The 18,612-nt window shown below is 41.5% G+C and overlaps 1 protein-coding gene across 3 annotated transcripts in view; it reads left to right on the top strand.

Moving 5' to 3' along the window:
• Nucleotides 1-18,612, top strand: part of RAB30 (RAB30, member RAS oncogene family) — a 131,078-nt gene that overhangs the window by 101,454 nt on the left and 11,012 nt on the right. For all 3 annotated transcript variants that reach the window (XM_055320428.1, XM_055320426.1, XM_055320427.1), the window contains exons 2-4: nucleotides 6,622-6,722; nucleotides 9,809-9,892; nucleotides 15,985-16,168. In XM_055320428.1, coding sequence (XP_055176403.1) covers nucleotides 6,630-6,722; nucleotides 9,809-9,892; nucleotides 15,985-16,168 — 361 coding nt within the window. In that variant the 5' untranslated portion in view covers nucleotides 6,622-6,629. The remainder of the gene's footprint in view (nucleotides 1-6,621; nucleotides 6,723-9,808; nucleotides 9,893-15,984; nucleotides 16,169-18,612) is intronic.

The raw sequence follows: 18,612 nt of genomic DNA, 5'->3' as shown, positions 1-18,612 counted from the left end.
TCTCACAAATAAACAACAACAAACAAAAACAAAAACAATAAAATCCCAATAACCCTTGAGTTTTTTTTTTAAGTGTCATATGAGAAAAGAATTCTCAGCTAAAATCACTTTTGATAAATCCTGGGTTAAACAAAGCCAGTTCTCCTCATTATGGGAATTTTTAGAACTTTTAAATCTTCAAGATTGGGTTATAATAGTATTTAGTATTTCTCAAAGTATGTCACTGTGAAGCTGTCCTCTTGCCACCCCTTTCTTGAGTGCTTATTTCTGGAGAAAATGTTGAATGAATGCTGAGGGTCTTTGGTAATCAGTTCTGTTGGTAGACCATGAGTTTTAATTTTTGGGTTTGGGGAAAAAAACACTATAGAAAAAAAATTGTATACTGTTATAATTGTTTTGTTTTAAAAATCTATACAATTTAAAAATCTATATACATACAGGTGAGTGTATATAAACAAAAAACCTAGAAGGATGTATACCAAGATGTTAACTATAATTATCCCCAGGAGGGGGTTTGATTAGGGAAGGAGATTTCAAGCAGACTCTCTGCTGAGCACAGAACCTGATGTAAGGTCTCCTGTGAGGCCATGACCTGAGCCCAAACTGAGAGTCAGACCCTCAACCGACTGAGCCAGCCAGGGGTCCTCTACCCAGGTCTCTTGATGCCAGTCCCCATGCTGCCTCTTTGGGATGAGAGAATGGCAGCACATGCTGTCCTGAGGAGGACCATGGTGTCTATTCACCCAACCATTTTGGTTTATTGTTCAAGGTTGAGACCCTGAAAGGGAAAAAGACTTGAGTGAAACCATGGTTTTTGAACAAGAACAAGTCCCCAGAGTATCATTTCCTAGAGCAGTTTTGGGGGAGGGGATCAGGCTTCTGTTCACCAGAATCCTTGACTTTTTCTGTTATACTGAGCCCTGACAGGCAAGGGGAAAGATGTACTGATGTGCAACAGTGACTAGTGTTGTTCTTGTTTTTTTTTTTTTTTAAAGGTCACTTTGATAAATGGTTTATGTTGCCAAAAATCACATTGCTTTAGAATGTTTTTTTCTTTTCATAGTACATCTTGTTTCCTATATCTTTTCTAAACTCATTTTTCTCTTTCTTTCTTTCTCTCTCTCTCTCTCTCTCTTTTTTTAGGAGTGGGAGGTGAGGAGGCAGGGGGAGAGGGAGAATCCCAGTCTCCATGCCCAGTGCAGAGCCCAACTCGGGGCTTGGTTTCAAGACTCTGAGATTGTGACCTGAGCCGAAACCAAGAGTCAGATGCTTAACTGACTGAGCCACCCAGGCACCCCTAAATTCATTCTTTTCTTTCCTCATCTATTTTTCCGTTTTTGAGTCTTATTCATATATCCATTCATTTAGAGGTATTGTGGTGATTATGATGTTGGGATTTTGCTGATTCATCTGAGCAATGTTCCTGTTTTTTGCTCCCATAGTTGCATGGATGAATGAATTGTGGAGTGATATTTGGAGGAAAGTCAGGGTCCAGCTCCCAAAAGAGACCTGGGCTTGGGGGGCACAATGAAGAGCAGTGCTTGTATGATCTGAAATCAGTGTATAGCCCTATCACTGTGGGTGTGCTGCTTCAAGAGGAGGGAAATTCTAGAATAATGCAGCTCACAGGGGTTGGGAGGTTCCATTCAACTGTGCCTCCAGCTCTTAGGACAGGTGCAGCAGTGCTGTCTGTTGTAGGGCAGGGGACAGCAGCATCCTATTTTGGGAGGAGCCAGACAGATCTGGGTTTGAATCTTGGTCCTAAGACTAGCTATGTGACTTCAGGATTATGTCTCTGTAATTCAATTTCTCCTTCTGTAAGCTGAGAATGATGAGGATAATACCTGCCCCATAGGGTTGTTGCGAGAATTAAACGAGTACATACATGTAGAAGAGTACCTGACTCATTGTAAGCATTGGCTATGTGTCAGTGATTATTATTATTAACAATCATAGCATATAAAATCCCTAGAATAGTGCTTGATCAGTAGCATTTCTTATGACATACTTGCTCCCCAGACAAGATGTGACTTTTGTTGTCAATTTAGGGCTGTGTGTCACAAGCTGATTCTGAATGAGTTTCCACCTCCTGGGATGCTATCTTATCCCACGGCCCTTGGTGATGCCTGAGCTTTTATCTTACTTCCCGATCAGCAGTGCTTCCTCAGAGCATAGTTTTCAGAGATTCCTATGAGCTTTTCATTCAGCAGTGTGTTTCCTACTAGAAATAGATTTTATTTTATTTTTTTATTTATGAGAGAGAGAGAGAGAGAGAGAAAGAGAGAGAGAGAGAGGCAGAGACACAGGCAGAGGGAGAAGCAGGCTCCACGCAGGAAGCCTGACATGGGACTAGATCCCCGGGACTCCAGGATCACACTCTGGGCTGAAGGCGGCGCTAAGCCGCTGAGCCACCAAGGCTGCCCTCCTATTAGAAATGGAACAGCCTGGGTGGCTGAGCAGTTGAGCATCTGCCTTTGGCTCAGGGCCTGATCTTGGATTCCTGGGATCAAGTCGCGCATTGAGCTCCTTGCATGGAGCCTGCTTCTCCCTCTGTCTGTGTCTCTGCCTCTCTTTCTGTGTCTCTCATGAATAAATAAATAAAATCTTTAAAAAGAAAAAAAGAGAAAGAAAGAAAAAAAGAAACAGAACAGTAACCAGTGCAGGTAACCCAGAGTTTACTGTCCAGCTTTAGCCCCAGACGGCCTGCATTTTTAAAGAGACCAAACACTTTTTCTCTAGAGGTTTATTAAAAAACAAAACAAAACACAAAAACAAACAAACAAAAATATTCAACAGAACATTGAAGTAATTTCTTATAGAAAGGAGGAGGCCTTTCTTATCTTGTCTTTCACGGCTTCCATGGCTCTCTCCAGGTAGAAGCCACATGAGACCTGATTCAGCATTGACTCTGACCAAGGAACTCTTCCCCTTCTTTTCCTGAAGGTGCAGAATTTGGGCACAGTAAGCCTTCTGGGAGCCCTGTTTCTCAGGCCGTTATTTTTGGACATTCTCCTCTGAATTCTCTGTGTGTTTGACTTCTGCTAAAGGTGGAGGAGTAAATAAATGGCATATAACCTAAGCACAGAAAGATGCTTAGTCCTGTGCTCTGTTCACTGGCTAATAAAAGCACTGAGTTGTGGTCCATGTGGGGCCCACAGAACCTCATGTCCCCTGCTATCCTTGTCTCCATCCTTGAATTTTTTTCTTTTCTTTTTTTTTTTTTACTTTGAACAGCTTTCTTGAATTTAATTAACATACCATGTCCTTGAGTTTTTATCTGGAGTATGTCCTTGATTTTTTTTAAAGATTTTATTTATTTATTTGAGAGAGACAGAGAAAATGAGGGGTGGGGGAGGAGAGACAGTGAGCTGGGGGAGGGGGAGCAGACTCCCTGCCAAGCAGGAAGCCCCATATGGGGCTGGATCCCAGGACCCTGAGATCATTACCTGAGCCAAAGGCAGATGCTTAACCGCTTAACCAACTGAGCCACCCAGGCACCCCCTGTCCTTGATTCCTATTTAAACTACTGTAGTGTGGTGGAAAGAGTTTTGGATGCGAAACCAGAGGGGAAGACAAAAAGGAGATCACAGTTTATTGAGTGCTTCCCTTTATCATTCAATTCATCAGACCTTTCTTAAGCTCCTGCCACAAGCCAGGCATGGGGAAAGGCACTACAAGTAGTGTGTCAAGGATGTCCACCGGGACTGGACCTAGGCTATCTGGGTTTGAATTCCAGCCGTACCAGTTAAGTGGGACCTTAATGTCTTCTTTTTTAGCTTCTCCTGTGCCTTAGTATCTCTATATATCAAGTTAGGATGCTAATAGTGTACAACTGTTAGGAGTGTTGTGAGGGTTAAATGAGTTAATGATATAGAATGAAATGATGATGATGATGATGATAATAGTGGCAAGGATGACAGTGACAATAATGGGGAGGGGTTAGGATGGGGACTCAACCAGATAGACACATCATTGTTTTCATGCTGTTCACAGTCGTGTGTGTGTGTGTGTGTGTGTGTGTGTGTGTGTGTGTGTGTGTGTTTGGGGTGGAGGTGCTGACGGATGGACTTGGAGCATAAGACAAATACAAATAAATACATTAAGCATGGTGAGTATGACTATAGGATGGGGAAGGGTATCGTGAGCATATAGCAGGGGGTCGGATTCCTCACAGGTCAAAGAGAGTGATATTTAAGTGAAATTGAAAGAACAACTAAAAGTCAGCTGGGCTGGGGAGTGGTGATGAGGGGAGGTTGTGTCCTATGTTCCAAACAGATGTTAACAGGATTTGTGAAAGTCTGAAAGGGAAAGGGGCCCTACGGCGTTAAGGAACTGAAGAAATCCAGCGAGCCTAGAGCATGGAGTGTGAGCAGAGTGGTGAGAGGTAGGGGCTGGCAATGAAGGCAGAACCAGACCATGGAAAACCGCTGTCATAGGAGTTTCGGTGACTAAGAGCCAGGTATTGTCCTTGGGGGACAATAATCCCTTTAAGCATCACAACTCTGTGATCAAGGTGTTACTAGCTTCATTTTGTCAATGGAGAAATTGAAGCTTCCAAAAATTTTCACTTACCTAGAGGCATAGTCTAAGAAGATAGTAGAGTCGAGATTTGAACGTTGGTTTCTCCGACTCCAAGGCTAGCGTTCTTTTGGTGACACCATATGCCTTCTGAACTTGAACTCTGGCTATTATTGTGACTGCAGGCTACCCTCAGTTTACTCACCTGGAAAATAGGTAACGTATTAATACATACCAGCCTCAGAGACTTGTAAAAACAAATGGAAATATACCTGAAGTGCCAAGTATAGTGCCTGGCATATTAGTGAACTCAACACTGCTTATGGCCCCAGTTTCTTGACAGAGAACTGTTTTCCTTCACAGTCCCAGTGAACTGGGAGGGAACCCCATGAGCTGCCAGGCACATGCATGTTGGCATGGTCAGTCATCTTTCCAAGGATAAGTTAAAACCCACGCAGAAAACATCTTTGCACACAGGGAATCTGCTCCCCTAGCTACTCGGCAGGTCTCCTGCAGTGGGCTTTCGACTCTGTAACCCTGCAGCCACCTGAGCTTTAGCTCCACTGGGAGGAGTAACCTGGGGGCCTTCTTCCAGTTCTCCCAGACGCCCTTTCCCTCATGGGCTCGCTGGTTGTCCTCCTCTTCCTCCAGAATCCACCAGCCTTGTTCTGCTTGCTTCTATGAAATGAGCTCCACTGCTGGTTTGAATTGTATTTAACTTTGTCGTGGTGGTTTGACTTTTCTCACATTAGTCTCCAGGGCAGAGACCTTCTCATCTCTGTATTTCCTACCACAATTAGCACAGTCCTATAGTAGGTACTCGATAGATAATAATGGTTTTCACCAGGATAGAGCTTTGTGGGTACCAAGGCTCTTTTGTACAGTTTTTAAAAAGATCTTTGCAACTGTCCTCTGAAGTAGACAGAGCATGTAGTATTCTTTTCAGCACAACTGAAGCAACTAAAGCCAACGCTTGAGCAATAGGCCTATTAATTAACTCTTTAATTCTGCAGAGTACACATTTACTAAATAGAACTGTCCCATGCGTGGGCTAGGAAACTAGAGCCGAAGGAGGTGATCCCTTCCCTCAAGGATGAGGCAGACATTTGAAGTTTTAGGACAGAGGAATGATGAAAATGTTTATTTAACTTTACCGGGAAAGAGCAGTGAAAAAGTCAGAGAGAGGGGCACCTGGTGGCTCAGTCGGTTAAGTGTCTGCCTTCAGCTCAGGTTATGATCCCAGGGTCTAGAGATGGAGCCCCAGTTCGGGCTCACTGCTCGGTGGGGTCAGCTTCTCCCTCTCCCTCTTCTCCCTCTCCTCCCTGCTTGTGCTCTCTTGCCTCTTTCTGTCTCGAAATAAATAAATAAAATCTTCAAAAAAAAAACAACAGAGGAAAAGATGCTTGCATTTGGCTTTAAAAGATTGACTTGGTGGCACAGAAAAGGGTGTGAGCGAGGCCCTCCTGGGCAGAGGATGTGACAAATGCCACAGCTCATAGGAATGAGGAGATAGGCACCTTGGGAAGTGCTGGCAGAAGGTGTATAGCAGTGGGGTGGTGGTAGGGGGAAGATGGCAAGAACTCCCACAGTTAAGACCCCAAGACGCCCAGGACTTGCAGGGGACTGACTGAAAGGTTTCTTTCTAGATCCTTCCCCTTCATTCAGTCTCCTGGTCCCTTGGCATTCTTCCCATAGGCATGTATCATACACGAATAAACTACCTTGAAGCTTTGGACGGGCTCTCCTTTGTTCCTGCTTCCTTGCACCCCAGTGTGTCTGCATATAGGCTGTAATCTTCTTGCCATGCTGAAAGAAAACAGATCTTACCACGTGAGTGAGCTGTGACCTGAGGACTTGGAAGAATAAAGGTTACCAGGTGAAAGGACATTTGTGTGGCTTGAGGTGACTGGGAAGGAGTAAAGTTCTTCTGTGACCAAACACCCGTGTTTCTCCCTCACTGGCAAATCACCAGAGGGGAGCATTAAATTGCTCTCCAAATGAGTCAGATCTGTTGTTCCTGAGGTGACAAGGCTGGCTCAGCTTGAGCTCTGTGGGCAAGTCTGACCAGGCCCCATCTCACTCTCGCCTGTGTTTGCCTTGCAGCTGTGTAAATGAGTATGGAAGATTATGATTTCCTGTTTAAAATTGTTTTAATTGGCAATGCTGGTGTGGGGAAGACGTGCCTAGTCCGACGATTCACTCAGGTAAGAGAACTTGGAAGTTCAGGGTTGGGTTTCTCGGTCTAACGTGGGGTTAGGTGACCTGAAGAGAATGGATGACTGGTTGCAGCACTGGCCTCTTGGTTGCCAGTTCTTCATGTGCCCTTTGAAAGTGCACCAGCTTTAAAGCTTAAGCTAGACATTTTTCAGCCATCTCAGGGGAGTATGGCTCTGTGGGTCACCACCAATCCTCCCACATTTTGTGTGCTTCCTTTATGAAAGGAGCAAATGGTTTTGCTTTCAGTGTATAATCTCAAAAATGGATTATTGGATTAAAACAGATTAATAATCTGTTTTACTAGTCAGTTAATAATCTAAAAGCGTCAACAATCTGGACATCACACTAAGCCTAAGTATTTAATTTTTTAAAAACTCAAATACAAATTAAACCAACCAAACTCCCTCTCTATGCTCTCTTACATCCTCTTAGGCAACTGAGCGAATCATTTTGGTTTAGAACTGAATATGCTGATGTTTTTAAGGCTATTAAATGGGAATGAAATGAGGACAGTGAAGGACTATATGAATGGAATGGAATGTTCCCTCTGGGTTGAGTCCTTACTATATGATCCAAGTACAAGTTCCCTTTGAGACTGCCCTTTTGAGAATTACTGCCAGAGATTATAGGCCTGTTATTATACAAAAATGATTTATACAGAAATCATTCTGAAGTTAACCTTCTTTTGTGTTTTCCCTGGAAAAATATGAATGGCATCCTTTTCAGGATTATCATGTATACATCTTGCATTTTCATAAAGTGCAAGGAAAGCTGAGACTAGCACTGCTAAGGCCTAGGACAGCCAGGTGCTGTGGATAGAGCACCAGCTTGAGTGTGGAGACCGGGGTCCTGGTCCCAGCCCTGCCCTGGCTCATCCTGTGAGCCTGGATAAGTTACTCCCCTGTCCAGCTTCCTGCCCCACTCAAGGGGCCTGCTGATCTTCAAGGTTACTTCCAGCATTGACAGTCTGTGATTCTGTGCAAACCCGAGAGGCAGAATGTATGACACAGACAGCTTTAGGGCAGAGTCACCTTTGGAAATGCCAGGGTTTTTCCCAGGGTAAGTGAACACAGACTAGAACCTATGCTTTTTATTAAGCCTGGACCTGGTGAAATCAAAAGTAAGAAGCCACCAGACATCTGGGCTCAGTCAGCCACCCTGGCATTAACTGGAAACTCCACCTGGTTTTACTTCCACTTAACAGTAATCTTTTCTGCTTTTGGCAGGAAGAGAAGTGTGCAGAGACGTGGAGGAGTTTTTAGTCTCTTTATCAAAAGTTCCCTTGACCTTGTTTTATTACTGAAAGATCCCTTAGAGATTATTCAGTCTACTCCTCTCATTATACAGATGAGAAATTGAGGTCTACAGGGACGAAATGATTTCTTAGCATTGTACATCATGTTAGTGGTGAGGCTCAGATTAGAACCCACGTCTCCCAGTTCTCAGCCTGAATTTTTATTTTCTGTGTCCTAACCTCTGAGACCATAGGAATCTGGCTTTTCTCTTTAAAAGAATAAACTGTCATTAAAGGTAAAAATGCTTACATTTCTAAATGCTAATTTCTACCAATAAGCACACCACTCCTTTCTTTTCTACTTTTTTACTCCTCCCAGCCCCTTAACTCCCCTCAAAAGTCATATTCCCTAGGCAGTATTATGTTTAGTTTTGTTATTTAGCAGGCAGTTAAATTGAATTGGATTCAGCTGTTTTTGAGGCATGAGGAGTTGAGGAACAAAATGATGGGGGAGACATTGGGAAGGATTTGTTTTATTTTTTTGGCATTTATTAGACTGCAAAACAGCTGGAGCGATAAACTCGAAGCTTGGCAGCCTTGTGTTTGAGCCAAACCAAAATAGAGGAAAATTGATTCAATAATTGTAAGTACAGTTATGAATGTTTATATTTACATTTTTTGCAGACATGCAATGGAATATTTTCTGTGGGTTTGAAGCTCAGTCTTTTAAGTTCAAACTTTAATTATTGTTGGGGAATAGACTTAATTAAAGATACCCCAATCTTAGCTGCCAGAGCTAATAAAGTCCATTTTGCTTCAGTTTCTGGCAACTCTGGAATCTAAGTGAAGAGGCAATAGAAACTAGGTGAAGAACTTTTCCTTATAGAATTCCTTCCCACCTCCATGCTCCTCCATAAGCCTGCAGGAAATATTATATACCAGTAATGACGTGCATTGTACATGTGGTTTTGCTAAAATCCCATCTTTCTAGTTGAGCATCCAGTTTGAAGTACAGTTTTGTTTTGTTTTGAAATGTTTGTGTCAGCCTCAAACTCATTGAATTTGAGACCCAGAGAGGGGAACTGGATTGCCTGAGGCTACACAGAGGTCCTCCGACCTCCACCTTGGGTTTAGTGCCCTCCTACTTTACTTTTTCCCTGAATGATTCTGTTTTCTTCTCTTATCTTCCCAGTGTCAGGGGCTCTGATTTCATTTAATTCCATATATGTGGTACATTGCATGGAGAGAACTGATTATTACCCTCAGAGCAGAGGGAAATTCAAAAGCCTCACTGTCTCATTCAGGTTTCTGGTAGTGAGTTCTTGTCTGTGTTGGTTGTCCACTCCCATGACTGTCCAGGTCCTAGACTCACAACCAGTTTCAGTCTTCCTGGATTTGACCTCTCTGGGAGCACCTGTCCATTTTGCTCCTTGTCCAACAAACCTGGTCTCATCCCTACGTCTTTGTGCTCCTCAATCTCATCCTGTGTCTGAGTTTTAGTCTTTGAAATTAGGTCCCTGTCCCTTCCCAGTTCTCTTCCTCCACCCTCTCTGCCTTGCTCCCCCTTTCATGTCCCCCTTTCATGTCCCCCTTTTCACTCTCTTCTTCTTTTAGCATTCCTCTCTCCAACTTTCTCCCTCCTGCCTCCTCCCCTCAAAGCATACATACAAAATTAAATTAAACAATGCTCTCATGACACTAGCCAGAGTTCTCTTTTCTTCTAGTTAACTCAGCCAAAGGAAGGAGCTGATGATGGGTAGTGATGAGGGTGGTGGGAAGGGGAGAGAATTTCATTTAATTGAAAGGTTTGCTTAATTATTTTCCTTATTTCCTCTTTAGGGTCTTTTCCCCCCAGGGCAAGGAGCCACAATTGGAGTTGATTTTATGATTAAGACGGTGGAGATTAATGGTGAAAAAGTAAAGGTAAGATGCTAAGTGTTCAGTTAGGCTTTCATTGTGCTGCGAGGAAGTAGTATTTTCTTTTTTAAAATTTATCTTATTTTATTATTATTATTTTTTAAAGATTTTATTTATTTATTCATGAGAGACCGAGAGAGAGAGGCAGAGACATAGGCAGAGGGAGAAGCAGGATCCTGGGATCATGACCCAAGCTGAAGGCTAATGCTTAACGAACTCAGCCACCCAAGAGCCCTGGATAAAGCCTTTTCATAACATGTATTGAATCTAATGGAAACCTGCACTGAAAATAATATATTCAGCCATGGTGACTTATTTCCAGAGTTCTTAAATTCCCTTTGTAGATGTTGTATTTCTAGATGGGAAGACAGAGAGAAGGTCTAAGGCAAATTGGTCCTGTCTCCTGTCATGTCAGAGGTGATGTATAAACAAGGAAGAAATTTCTTTTCAGGAAGTCCTGGAGTTAGGACAGTAAGCAGTGCTACCTCTTAAGAACGGAGGCCCCGTGAAAGAGCCTACTGATTCCTGCATTCGTTATGGGTCATTTGGTCATATGAATCACTTATTGGATTTAATGTGTCTCCCACCATACCCCTATTTGTAACAAGGGAGAGATTCTAAATGAGGGGTCCAGGAAGAATCCATGATCATTCTCTTCCCCTCTGTGGTCTCTGGACAGTTTGGTACCTGTAAGAACCATGATATGGCTAGTAACGGGAGAAGGGAAATAGTGTTTACTGAGCACCTAATACATCGTTACGTGGAGGAAGGTAGAGAGGTTGATCTTTGGCTCAGAGCTCTGCCTGCCTCTCAGAGTTAGTGAAATTCCACTCTGGCACCAGCAGCGCAATGAAAACTGTGGCATCAGATTTCCAGCTAGATCCCAATCGAAGCATCCAAAGTTTGTTTGTTTGTTTGTTTATTATTTAAAAAAAATTTTTTATTGGAGTTCAGTTTGCCAACATATAGCATAACACCCAGGGATCTGAAGTTTAAATCCATGTCTTTTCCATCCTCCTCCCATATGTACCTGCGCTCCTGCCTTCAAATGTCTCAGGAAGGGCAGAGAAGCTCCAAGGTGCCCTTGCAGCATTTCAGAGATACATAGAGAAGCGTGTAGGGTGAGGCTTCTGAGTGGAGGACAGAAGCTCTCCCAGTGTCTCTTCCAGCCCCATTCCTCAAAGTGATTCCTTCTGCAGAGACAAGCACACCGAATACAATAGTGAATGGAGAGCTAGGGGCGCTGAAAAACAAAGCAGGGTGTGAAATCCATGTAAATGCTAACCAGCATGCTCAGAAAAATAGTGCATTAAGCTGGGGAGAAGGAGCTAAGGTGTGGGAGTAGGAAGGAGACAGGAGTGTGCATCCAGGAAGTACTGACAGGAAGAGCCACTTGTAACTATTGTTCCAGCAGAGTGGAGGTGATCTTCAACCCTAGGAGTTGAGTAAACTAGTGTTTCAGGCATTTTACTTCCAGATGTTTGGATTTCCTAGTCATATACACATGTATAAGTGAGTTTATTCGTTTGACCAGAAATGTTAGCACCTACTATGTGCCAGGCCCTGGGAATGAATAGAGGTGAATAAGAAATTGTCCCCACTATTAAAGAACAGGCTTATTTTTCTCCTTTGAATCCCCCAGGTTCAGGGATTACATGTATTCCATTTTCTGCAAACCATAACCTCATTGTTAAGCCCTTATTACACTCAGCTAAAATCCATCTTTTCATAACATCCAACTCTACCACAAAACCACAGGCTTCTCAGGAACAGGGTTTGTGTCTTACCCCTCTCCCCATCCATGGCACAGTTACTGTCTCGCCACCCTATTAGGCCTCTGGACCTCCATCTTTAAAAAGTAAATTAGTTAATCTCCTAAATTAATTAGTCCTAACTAATTTGCTTGAGTTTCTTTCTAGCCATACATGTGGAATCCAGATCTAGAATGACCCTCTCAAACCACATTCATCCGGGGTCTTCATTAGGACGTGGACACACAGGAGCAACTTCTTTAGTTTTTCAGTGAAAGAGGGCAAAGCTACCCAAGTTTCACTAACGACACAGTTGTTGTCTTATTGTCTTTGTTCTTTCATGCTTACTGAATACCTCTTCTCTGTGATGGTTAAGTGTCTTTTTGCAAGCAGTTTGCAGGCTTTCTCAGAGTCCCTTAGGGTCAGTGGGAAAGAGAATCTACTGGTGGTTTGTGCAGGATCACCTGCCTGGGGACTGCCACGGTGGCACCACACCCCAGCTCTCTCTCCTGACTTCTCATCACCTGGCCTCAGCCCCTACTTACTTACTCTTTCTTTCTTTCTTTCTTTCTTTCTTTCTTTCTTTCTTTCTTTCTTTCTTTTCTTTCTTTCTTTCTTTCTTTCTTTCTTTCTTTCATTCTTTTTTCTTTTCTTTTCTTTTCTTTTCTTTTCTTTTCTTTCTTTCTTTTCTTTCTTCTTTCTTCTTTCTTCTTTCTCTTTCTTTCCCAGGGCCACCCAGGTGCCCCAAGTGTCATTCCTTTTAGGATGGCTTCCAGGATTGAAGACAGAGAATCAAAACTCTTAGAAAAATTCTTCTGGTGATTAAGCCTTAGTGCCAACTCACTAAAGGCAAAGTTGAGGCCCTTCTCTTAAAGTGGTCTGCATTTTGAAATGACCTTGAGTAGAAAATTCAATTAAAACAGTTGTAGGGGATCCCTGGGTGGCTCAGCAGTTTAGCGCCTGCCTTTGGCCCAGGGCACGATCCTGGAGTCCTGGGATCAAGTCCTGCGTCGGGCTCCTGGCATGGAGCCTGCTTCTCCCTCCTCGTGTGTCTCTGCCTCTCTCTATATATGTCTATCATAAATAAATAAATAAGTATTTAAAAAAAAAAAAAGAACAGCTTTAAAAAAAAAAGTTGTAGAGTTTTCTCCTATCCATTTTTTAAAAGTCTGTCATAAGTAAATGAGAAGCAAGCAAAACATTAAGCTCAGACTACAACATTTTAACCTTAGGAGATTAATTATGATATAAATAGAAGATTTGCTGGCTGTCTTTGTAATCAGTTATATATTGCATAGATAAGAATGTCTTGAACATATGCACATGTATTTTCTCACTTGACCATCTGTTCATTCATCCATATACCTATATTATGGTATAGTAGATGGTGCATGCTGAGCCCTGTGTTAGGTAAAGCATTCTTGCCTTCTAGGAACTCGTTGTCAGCTAGGAACTCGTGAAACATTTTATGTGTGAAACCTTCTTTAATATCCTACTAATCATTTAAGCAAAATTAATCAGCCCTTTCTTTGTGAGTCTGTCATCCTTTTTTCATTTGGCTAGCCATTTTTCAAATGTGTCCACCATGTACCATATACTCTGTTCGGAAGGCCCTGGAGCATAAGATTCAGTGAGAGACAGCAGTTGCCCTCAAATGACTGTCTAATAAAGAGGCACTCAAGTACACCTGTGACTGCAATGCATTATTGCAACTGCGAGACAATAGAGAGAAGCAGTGGTACAAAGAGCGTAGGTGAACAGTGGATCCCCCTGAGGGAGAGGAGGATGGTTAGAAAGCCCATGGCTGCAGTATTGAGAACATATTGACCAGCATGAGATTAAAAACTAGGAGAGATTCTCTCCTGCTGGCACCTGTTTAATAGAAGAACATCTCCTGTTTTATTATGGTCAGTTTACTGTGTTTGCCCTTCCTTTAGACAAGCTCCCTGTGAACTCTTTGAGATTAGAAATTGTGTTGTATTCATCTTTGTATCCTTCCTGTGCCTAGCACAGCACTCTGCATATATTAATGGCATATAAATGCTGAAAAGGAGCGAATGAGTTGCATAGAAAATAGTAAAACCTAATTAAATGATAAAGGCAGTGGAATATGGATATTCTTAAGAATCAACTCCGAGGCTAGACATAGGCAGCCCCCTATGAGAACAGGCCTATGTAGGCAGCCTACATTTTGGCAAGGCCATTCAGTCAGCGTTCTAGGAAATATTTCAGTGGTTTTAACTCTCAAAGCTGCTCTCAAGATGTGCCAATCATGAGAACATAGTGATTTCTAATGATTGACAGTATTAAATTCAATGACAAGTGTTTTTCAAGGCTCATTGTGGTGTTAAAACAATAGTCTGTTGTTCTAAGACACATCCTGGCAGAGGGGAACCATGTCCCTAGGTTTAAAGCAGAGCAGAGAAATAGCTTTTGTCCCAGCAAAAGCCATAACATCTGTATGGTCGCCTTCAGCACACACAGACTTTCATGTACATCATAAAGAGCAGCTGCAACTTCAGATCAAAGGAGAGCTTTGTGCCACTGTTTGGGGACAGGGACCACTGGTCCCTCATTAGTCTTCTCAGCTAAACTGATATGAACAGAGGGTGACACCAACTAACTCATCCTCTTTGGATGCCAATGTATATTAAAATCACTCTTTGGGGGCAAAGGCAGCATGATGGTGGGGTATGTCCTCAACTGGGAATAAGAAGGCCTGGAGTCTGAGTCCCAGATTTGTGTGTAACCAGTTAGGAGATGGAGGGGAGGCCTTACCTCACCTACTTTCCTGAGCTGCTATAAAGATTAATTGAGACCCGCAATAAATATTTGAACATCAACCATTTGCCAGGCAGGCACTTTATTTGGCATGGGGGATTCTTTGAGTAAAATGGACCACTTCCCCTTCATGAAGCTTTCAGTTTAGTGAAGACAATTAGCAAACATCATTACAAGTAAGTGTTTCAAGGGTGTCATGTGCCATAAGGGAGAATTATAGGGTGGGTGGAAGAAGAAAATATGTGGCGCTGGGAGGTGGAGATGGGGAGCCTGGCGTAATCTGAACGTTTCAGAAAGTTTGTGTCCCTTGAGGAAATGATGTTCTCTTAAAGGAGGGGAGTGCATTTTGTGACATGAATTTTATGCAGTTAGAAGGGAATATTCTTACTATTGTTGATGTTATTTCTCAAGGCCTTCTGCATTGTTCTGTACTCAGGAGTCTCTAGAGAATGGCTCTCTTTGCAGTCTTCTACTCTGTGCAAGAAAATCTGGGGAGAAGGGAGAAGTGTTTTTTATTTTCTTCTTTATTATTAGAACCATCAGTTACTAGGTCTTAGTAGTGGTAGATGACTTCAGAAAATGTGAACTTTCAGTAGGCTTGCATATTACTAACCTCTTTTTTTTTTTTTAAAGATTTTATTTATTTATTCATAGAGACAGAGAGAGAGAGAGAGGCAGAGGCACAGGCAGAAGGAGAAGCAGGCTCCGTGCAGGGAGCCTGACGTGGGACTTGATCCAGGGTCCCCAGAATCAAACCCCGGGCTGCAGGCGGCGCTAAACCACTGCGCCACTGGGGCTGCCCTATTACTAACCTCTTCATGAAACCACTGAAGCCCAAAGATTAAGTGACTTGCCCAAAGTCTTAGAGCTTAAAAGTGGTAGAGGGAGATTATTTTCTTTATTATTATTTATTATTATTTATTTGCCATGGCATTGTTCCTGTTTTCATTAACAAAGATAGTATATTAATAGATTCATTTGAATTCTGAACTGGAAAAGGTGGTTGAGGTTGGATGTTCTCCTGCTCCACTTGCTGTCTAAAATGCCAGCAATCACAGAATGACAGCTTGCTCTGTATCCTGACGTTTGTAATACGTCATTGTATTTAAGAGCCTGAACTTTGGGACTTGAGTGCCTGGTAAAATTGACTCTGGGACATATTGGCTGTGAGACACTGAGCAACTTGATTAATCACTCTGTGCTTCAGTTTCCTCACATGAGAAATGGATATAGTAATAGTACCTACTTCATTGATTATGTTATATGTAAAATGCTTAGAGCTTGATGTATAATAAATGCTCAGTAAGTTTTTTTTAAAGAATAAAAGAGATTCTTAGGTAATATAATAAAGAAAAAAAAAACCCAAAACAAAGCAATCCCCTCTCCCTAACCAGATACACCTACCACATTAAACAACAACAAAAAAAAAGTGTTTTTGTTGTTGTTTGTTTCTTAGGGCAGAAAATAACCATGAAATTGAGTGAAGTGTTTCCATTTCTAAACTAAAGCAAGGCAATACTTTCTTTTCTGCTTTTCCAACCTGATCTTTCTCTTATGCCTTTATAGCTTCAGATCTGGGACACAGCAGGTCAAGAGAGATTTCGGTCCATTACCCAGAGTTATTACCGAAGCGCCAATGCCTTGATCCTCACCTATGACATAACCTGCGAGGAATCCTTCCGTTGCCTTCCTGAGTGGCTGCGGGAGATAGAACAATATGCCAGCAACAAGGTCATCACTGTGCTAGTGGGTAAGTAAGGACTAATGAGGGGGGAAATTGATTTGTGGCCACCAGAGAATTTATAATCACATAATGCTTGTGCCTTGGTACCTTCCAATAATATAGTGTACAGCTATATAATTCATGCAGTCAACATTCAGTTCTTCTGAAATTGAAGAGAGAAAGAGAAAATGAAGTAGGTCCTATCCCAAGTTGATGGTTTAGAAGAGTAAAGTAGAAAATATTGCTGATTGATTTTTCTGTCAATGGAGGCTCTAGGGAAGAAGGTGGACTACCATGAAAGTTATGTGGGCTGCTAAACATTGCCAAAAAGAAATAAATCTAGTTACAAAATCATGGAAACTGCTGGTCTAGAGGTACAGCATATCTCTTTAGTTGATAAAGAATTTATTCGTGAAGCAATTGCTTATTGTCTAAAAAAAAAGATTTTTTTTCCTCCTCTTATATTCATGCTGACTTGAAAAGTTCTAATTTCAGAAAGAATCCACTAAGGGAAATTCTGCAGTTTGTTTCATTTTGTGGGAGGATAGAACCTCTGTTTAGTAAAGGGGAAAAGCAGAAAACAACCCATGATTTTCTGTGGTTACAAATACATAACCATTAACAGTGGAATTGCAGTGACATGGATTGGATTGTTATAAACTCCTCTAGTGGTGATGAAAAATGTTAATAATATATGGCTGTTAAAATGTTTTCTTCCAGGGCGCCTGCGTGGCTCAGCAATTGAGTGTCTGCTTTTAGCTCAGGACATGATCCTGGGGTCCTGGGATCGAATCCCACATTGGCTCTCTGCATGGAGCCTGCTTCTCCCTCTGCCTCTGCCTTTGTCTCTGCCTCTCTCTCTCTGTCTATCACGAATAAATAAGTAAAATCTTTTTAAAAAATGTTTTCTTCCTAAAAAGGAACATTACTATAAATTCTAGCAAGACTTGAATTTTGGAATTTCAGAAACATTGTAGAGAATCTCAGAAACATTGTTAAGTCAGAAATTATGGTTAACAATAAGGTAAGTAAACACTTACAGTAAGCATTATAGCTAGCACACCTGTGCCAGGAATCATATTAGGAAATTTATGTGTAATAATTCTTAATTTACATATGAGGAAATCATGGTTCAGAGAGGTGAAGTTCTTTACCCAAGGTTACACGGCATGTAAGATCGACTCCAAGCCTTGTATTTGTCCAACTGTAATGTGCTGCTTTGTAACAAATTGCTGGACTTTTCCTTCAGACTGCTGAGTTAAGTGCCCCTCTGTGAGCTAGCGCTCTGTGTCCATTCCTGAGAACCCTCTTGCACACTGGAGAATGTTTGTCATGAAGCACTTGAAACACCCATCTCAGAATTTGGGCTTCTTTCTATTCTACAGAAAGCCCTTGAGAACTTGAGTTAAAGCATTATTCCTTGGGATTCTGTCTAAGGAAGTTAAATGGAGATTTGGTGGGAGATAATTAGTCCATTTAGTATGAAAGAGGCACTGGTTTTAAAAAAAAAACTTTTATTATGGAAAATTTCAAACATAAGCAAAAGTAGAAAAAGTGGTATAACCAACCCTCATGTACACATCTCCCAGCTTCAGTGATTATCAACTCACGGCCAATCTTATTTTATCTGTTTCCTTTCTATGCTGTTTCCCCTTGCCTTCAGATTATTTTGAAGCAAATCTCAGATGTTATATTATCTTTCAGTATTTCAATGTATATCTTTAAAGGAAGATTTTTAAAGAAGAGAACCTACCACAAACCCCTTTTCAGACCTAAAAAATGTTCTTTAATAGCATCAAAAATTTAGACAATGTTCAGATTTCCTAGATTGACTCATACATTTCTTAAAAATTTGTTCAAATCAAAGATCCAAATAAAGCTTGTATGTTCTAATTGATTTTTGTGTCTTTGAATTCTCCTTTTACCTGTAGGTTATCCCTCCATTTTTTCTCCTTTGGAATTTGTTAAAGCATTTGTTTATCCTTCAGAGTTTTCAAGTCTGAATTTTGTTATTTCACCACTGTAGTGTCACTTGACAGGTTCTTCCATCACCTGTATTTCTTGCAGATTTGTAGGTAAGTTTAGAGGCCTGGTCAGATTCAGTTCTTTTGTTTTCCTTTTTAGCAAATATGCTTCCTAGTTGATATTCTGAGGTACAGGTCTTATAGAATAGCCAAGAAAGATCCTTGACTATCTTTTAAGAATTTTTTCCACATTTTAAAATAATGAGTTGTTTCCCTAGTATCTTCCAGTAACAACTAAAATTTGTTTACATTTTGAATATTATTTTAATTTAGATATATTCAGTATATTCTAGGCCCTTGCAATTGTTATGATTGATAGTCCAATTGTTCCAACTCTGAGAGAGGAGCTGCTTCAAATGGTCTCCTGAGTCCTGTAGATATGACCTTTTGACACTGACCTCACTTGCTTTCTGGTTTAAGTGTTCCAGGCACAATTTGTGCATTTCA

The sequence above is a fragment of the Nyctereutes procyonoides genome, unplaced genomic scaffold (assembly GCF_905146905.1).
Source record: "Nyctereutes procyonoides isolate TBG_1078 unplaced genomic scaffold, NYPRO_anot_genome, whole genome shotgun sequence".
Lineage (NCBI taxonomy): Eukaryota > Metazoa > Chordata > Mammalia > Carnivora > Canidae > Nyctereutes > Nyctereutes procyonoides.
Note: the sequence above shows the minus strand (reverse complement) of the source record. Positions and strands in the feature narration are given on the sequence as shown.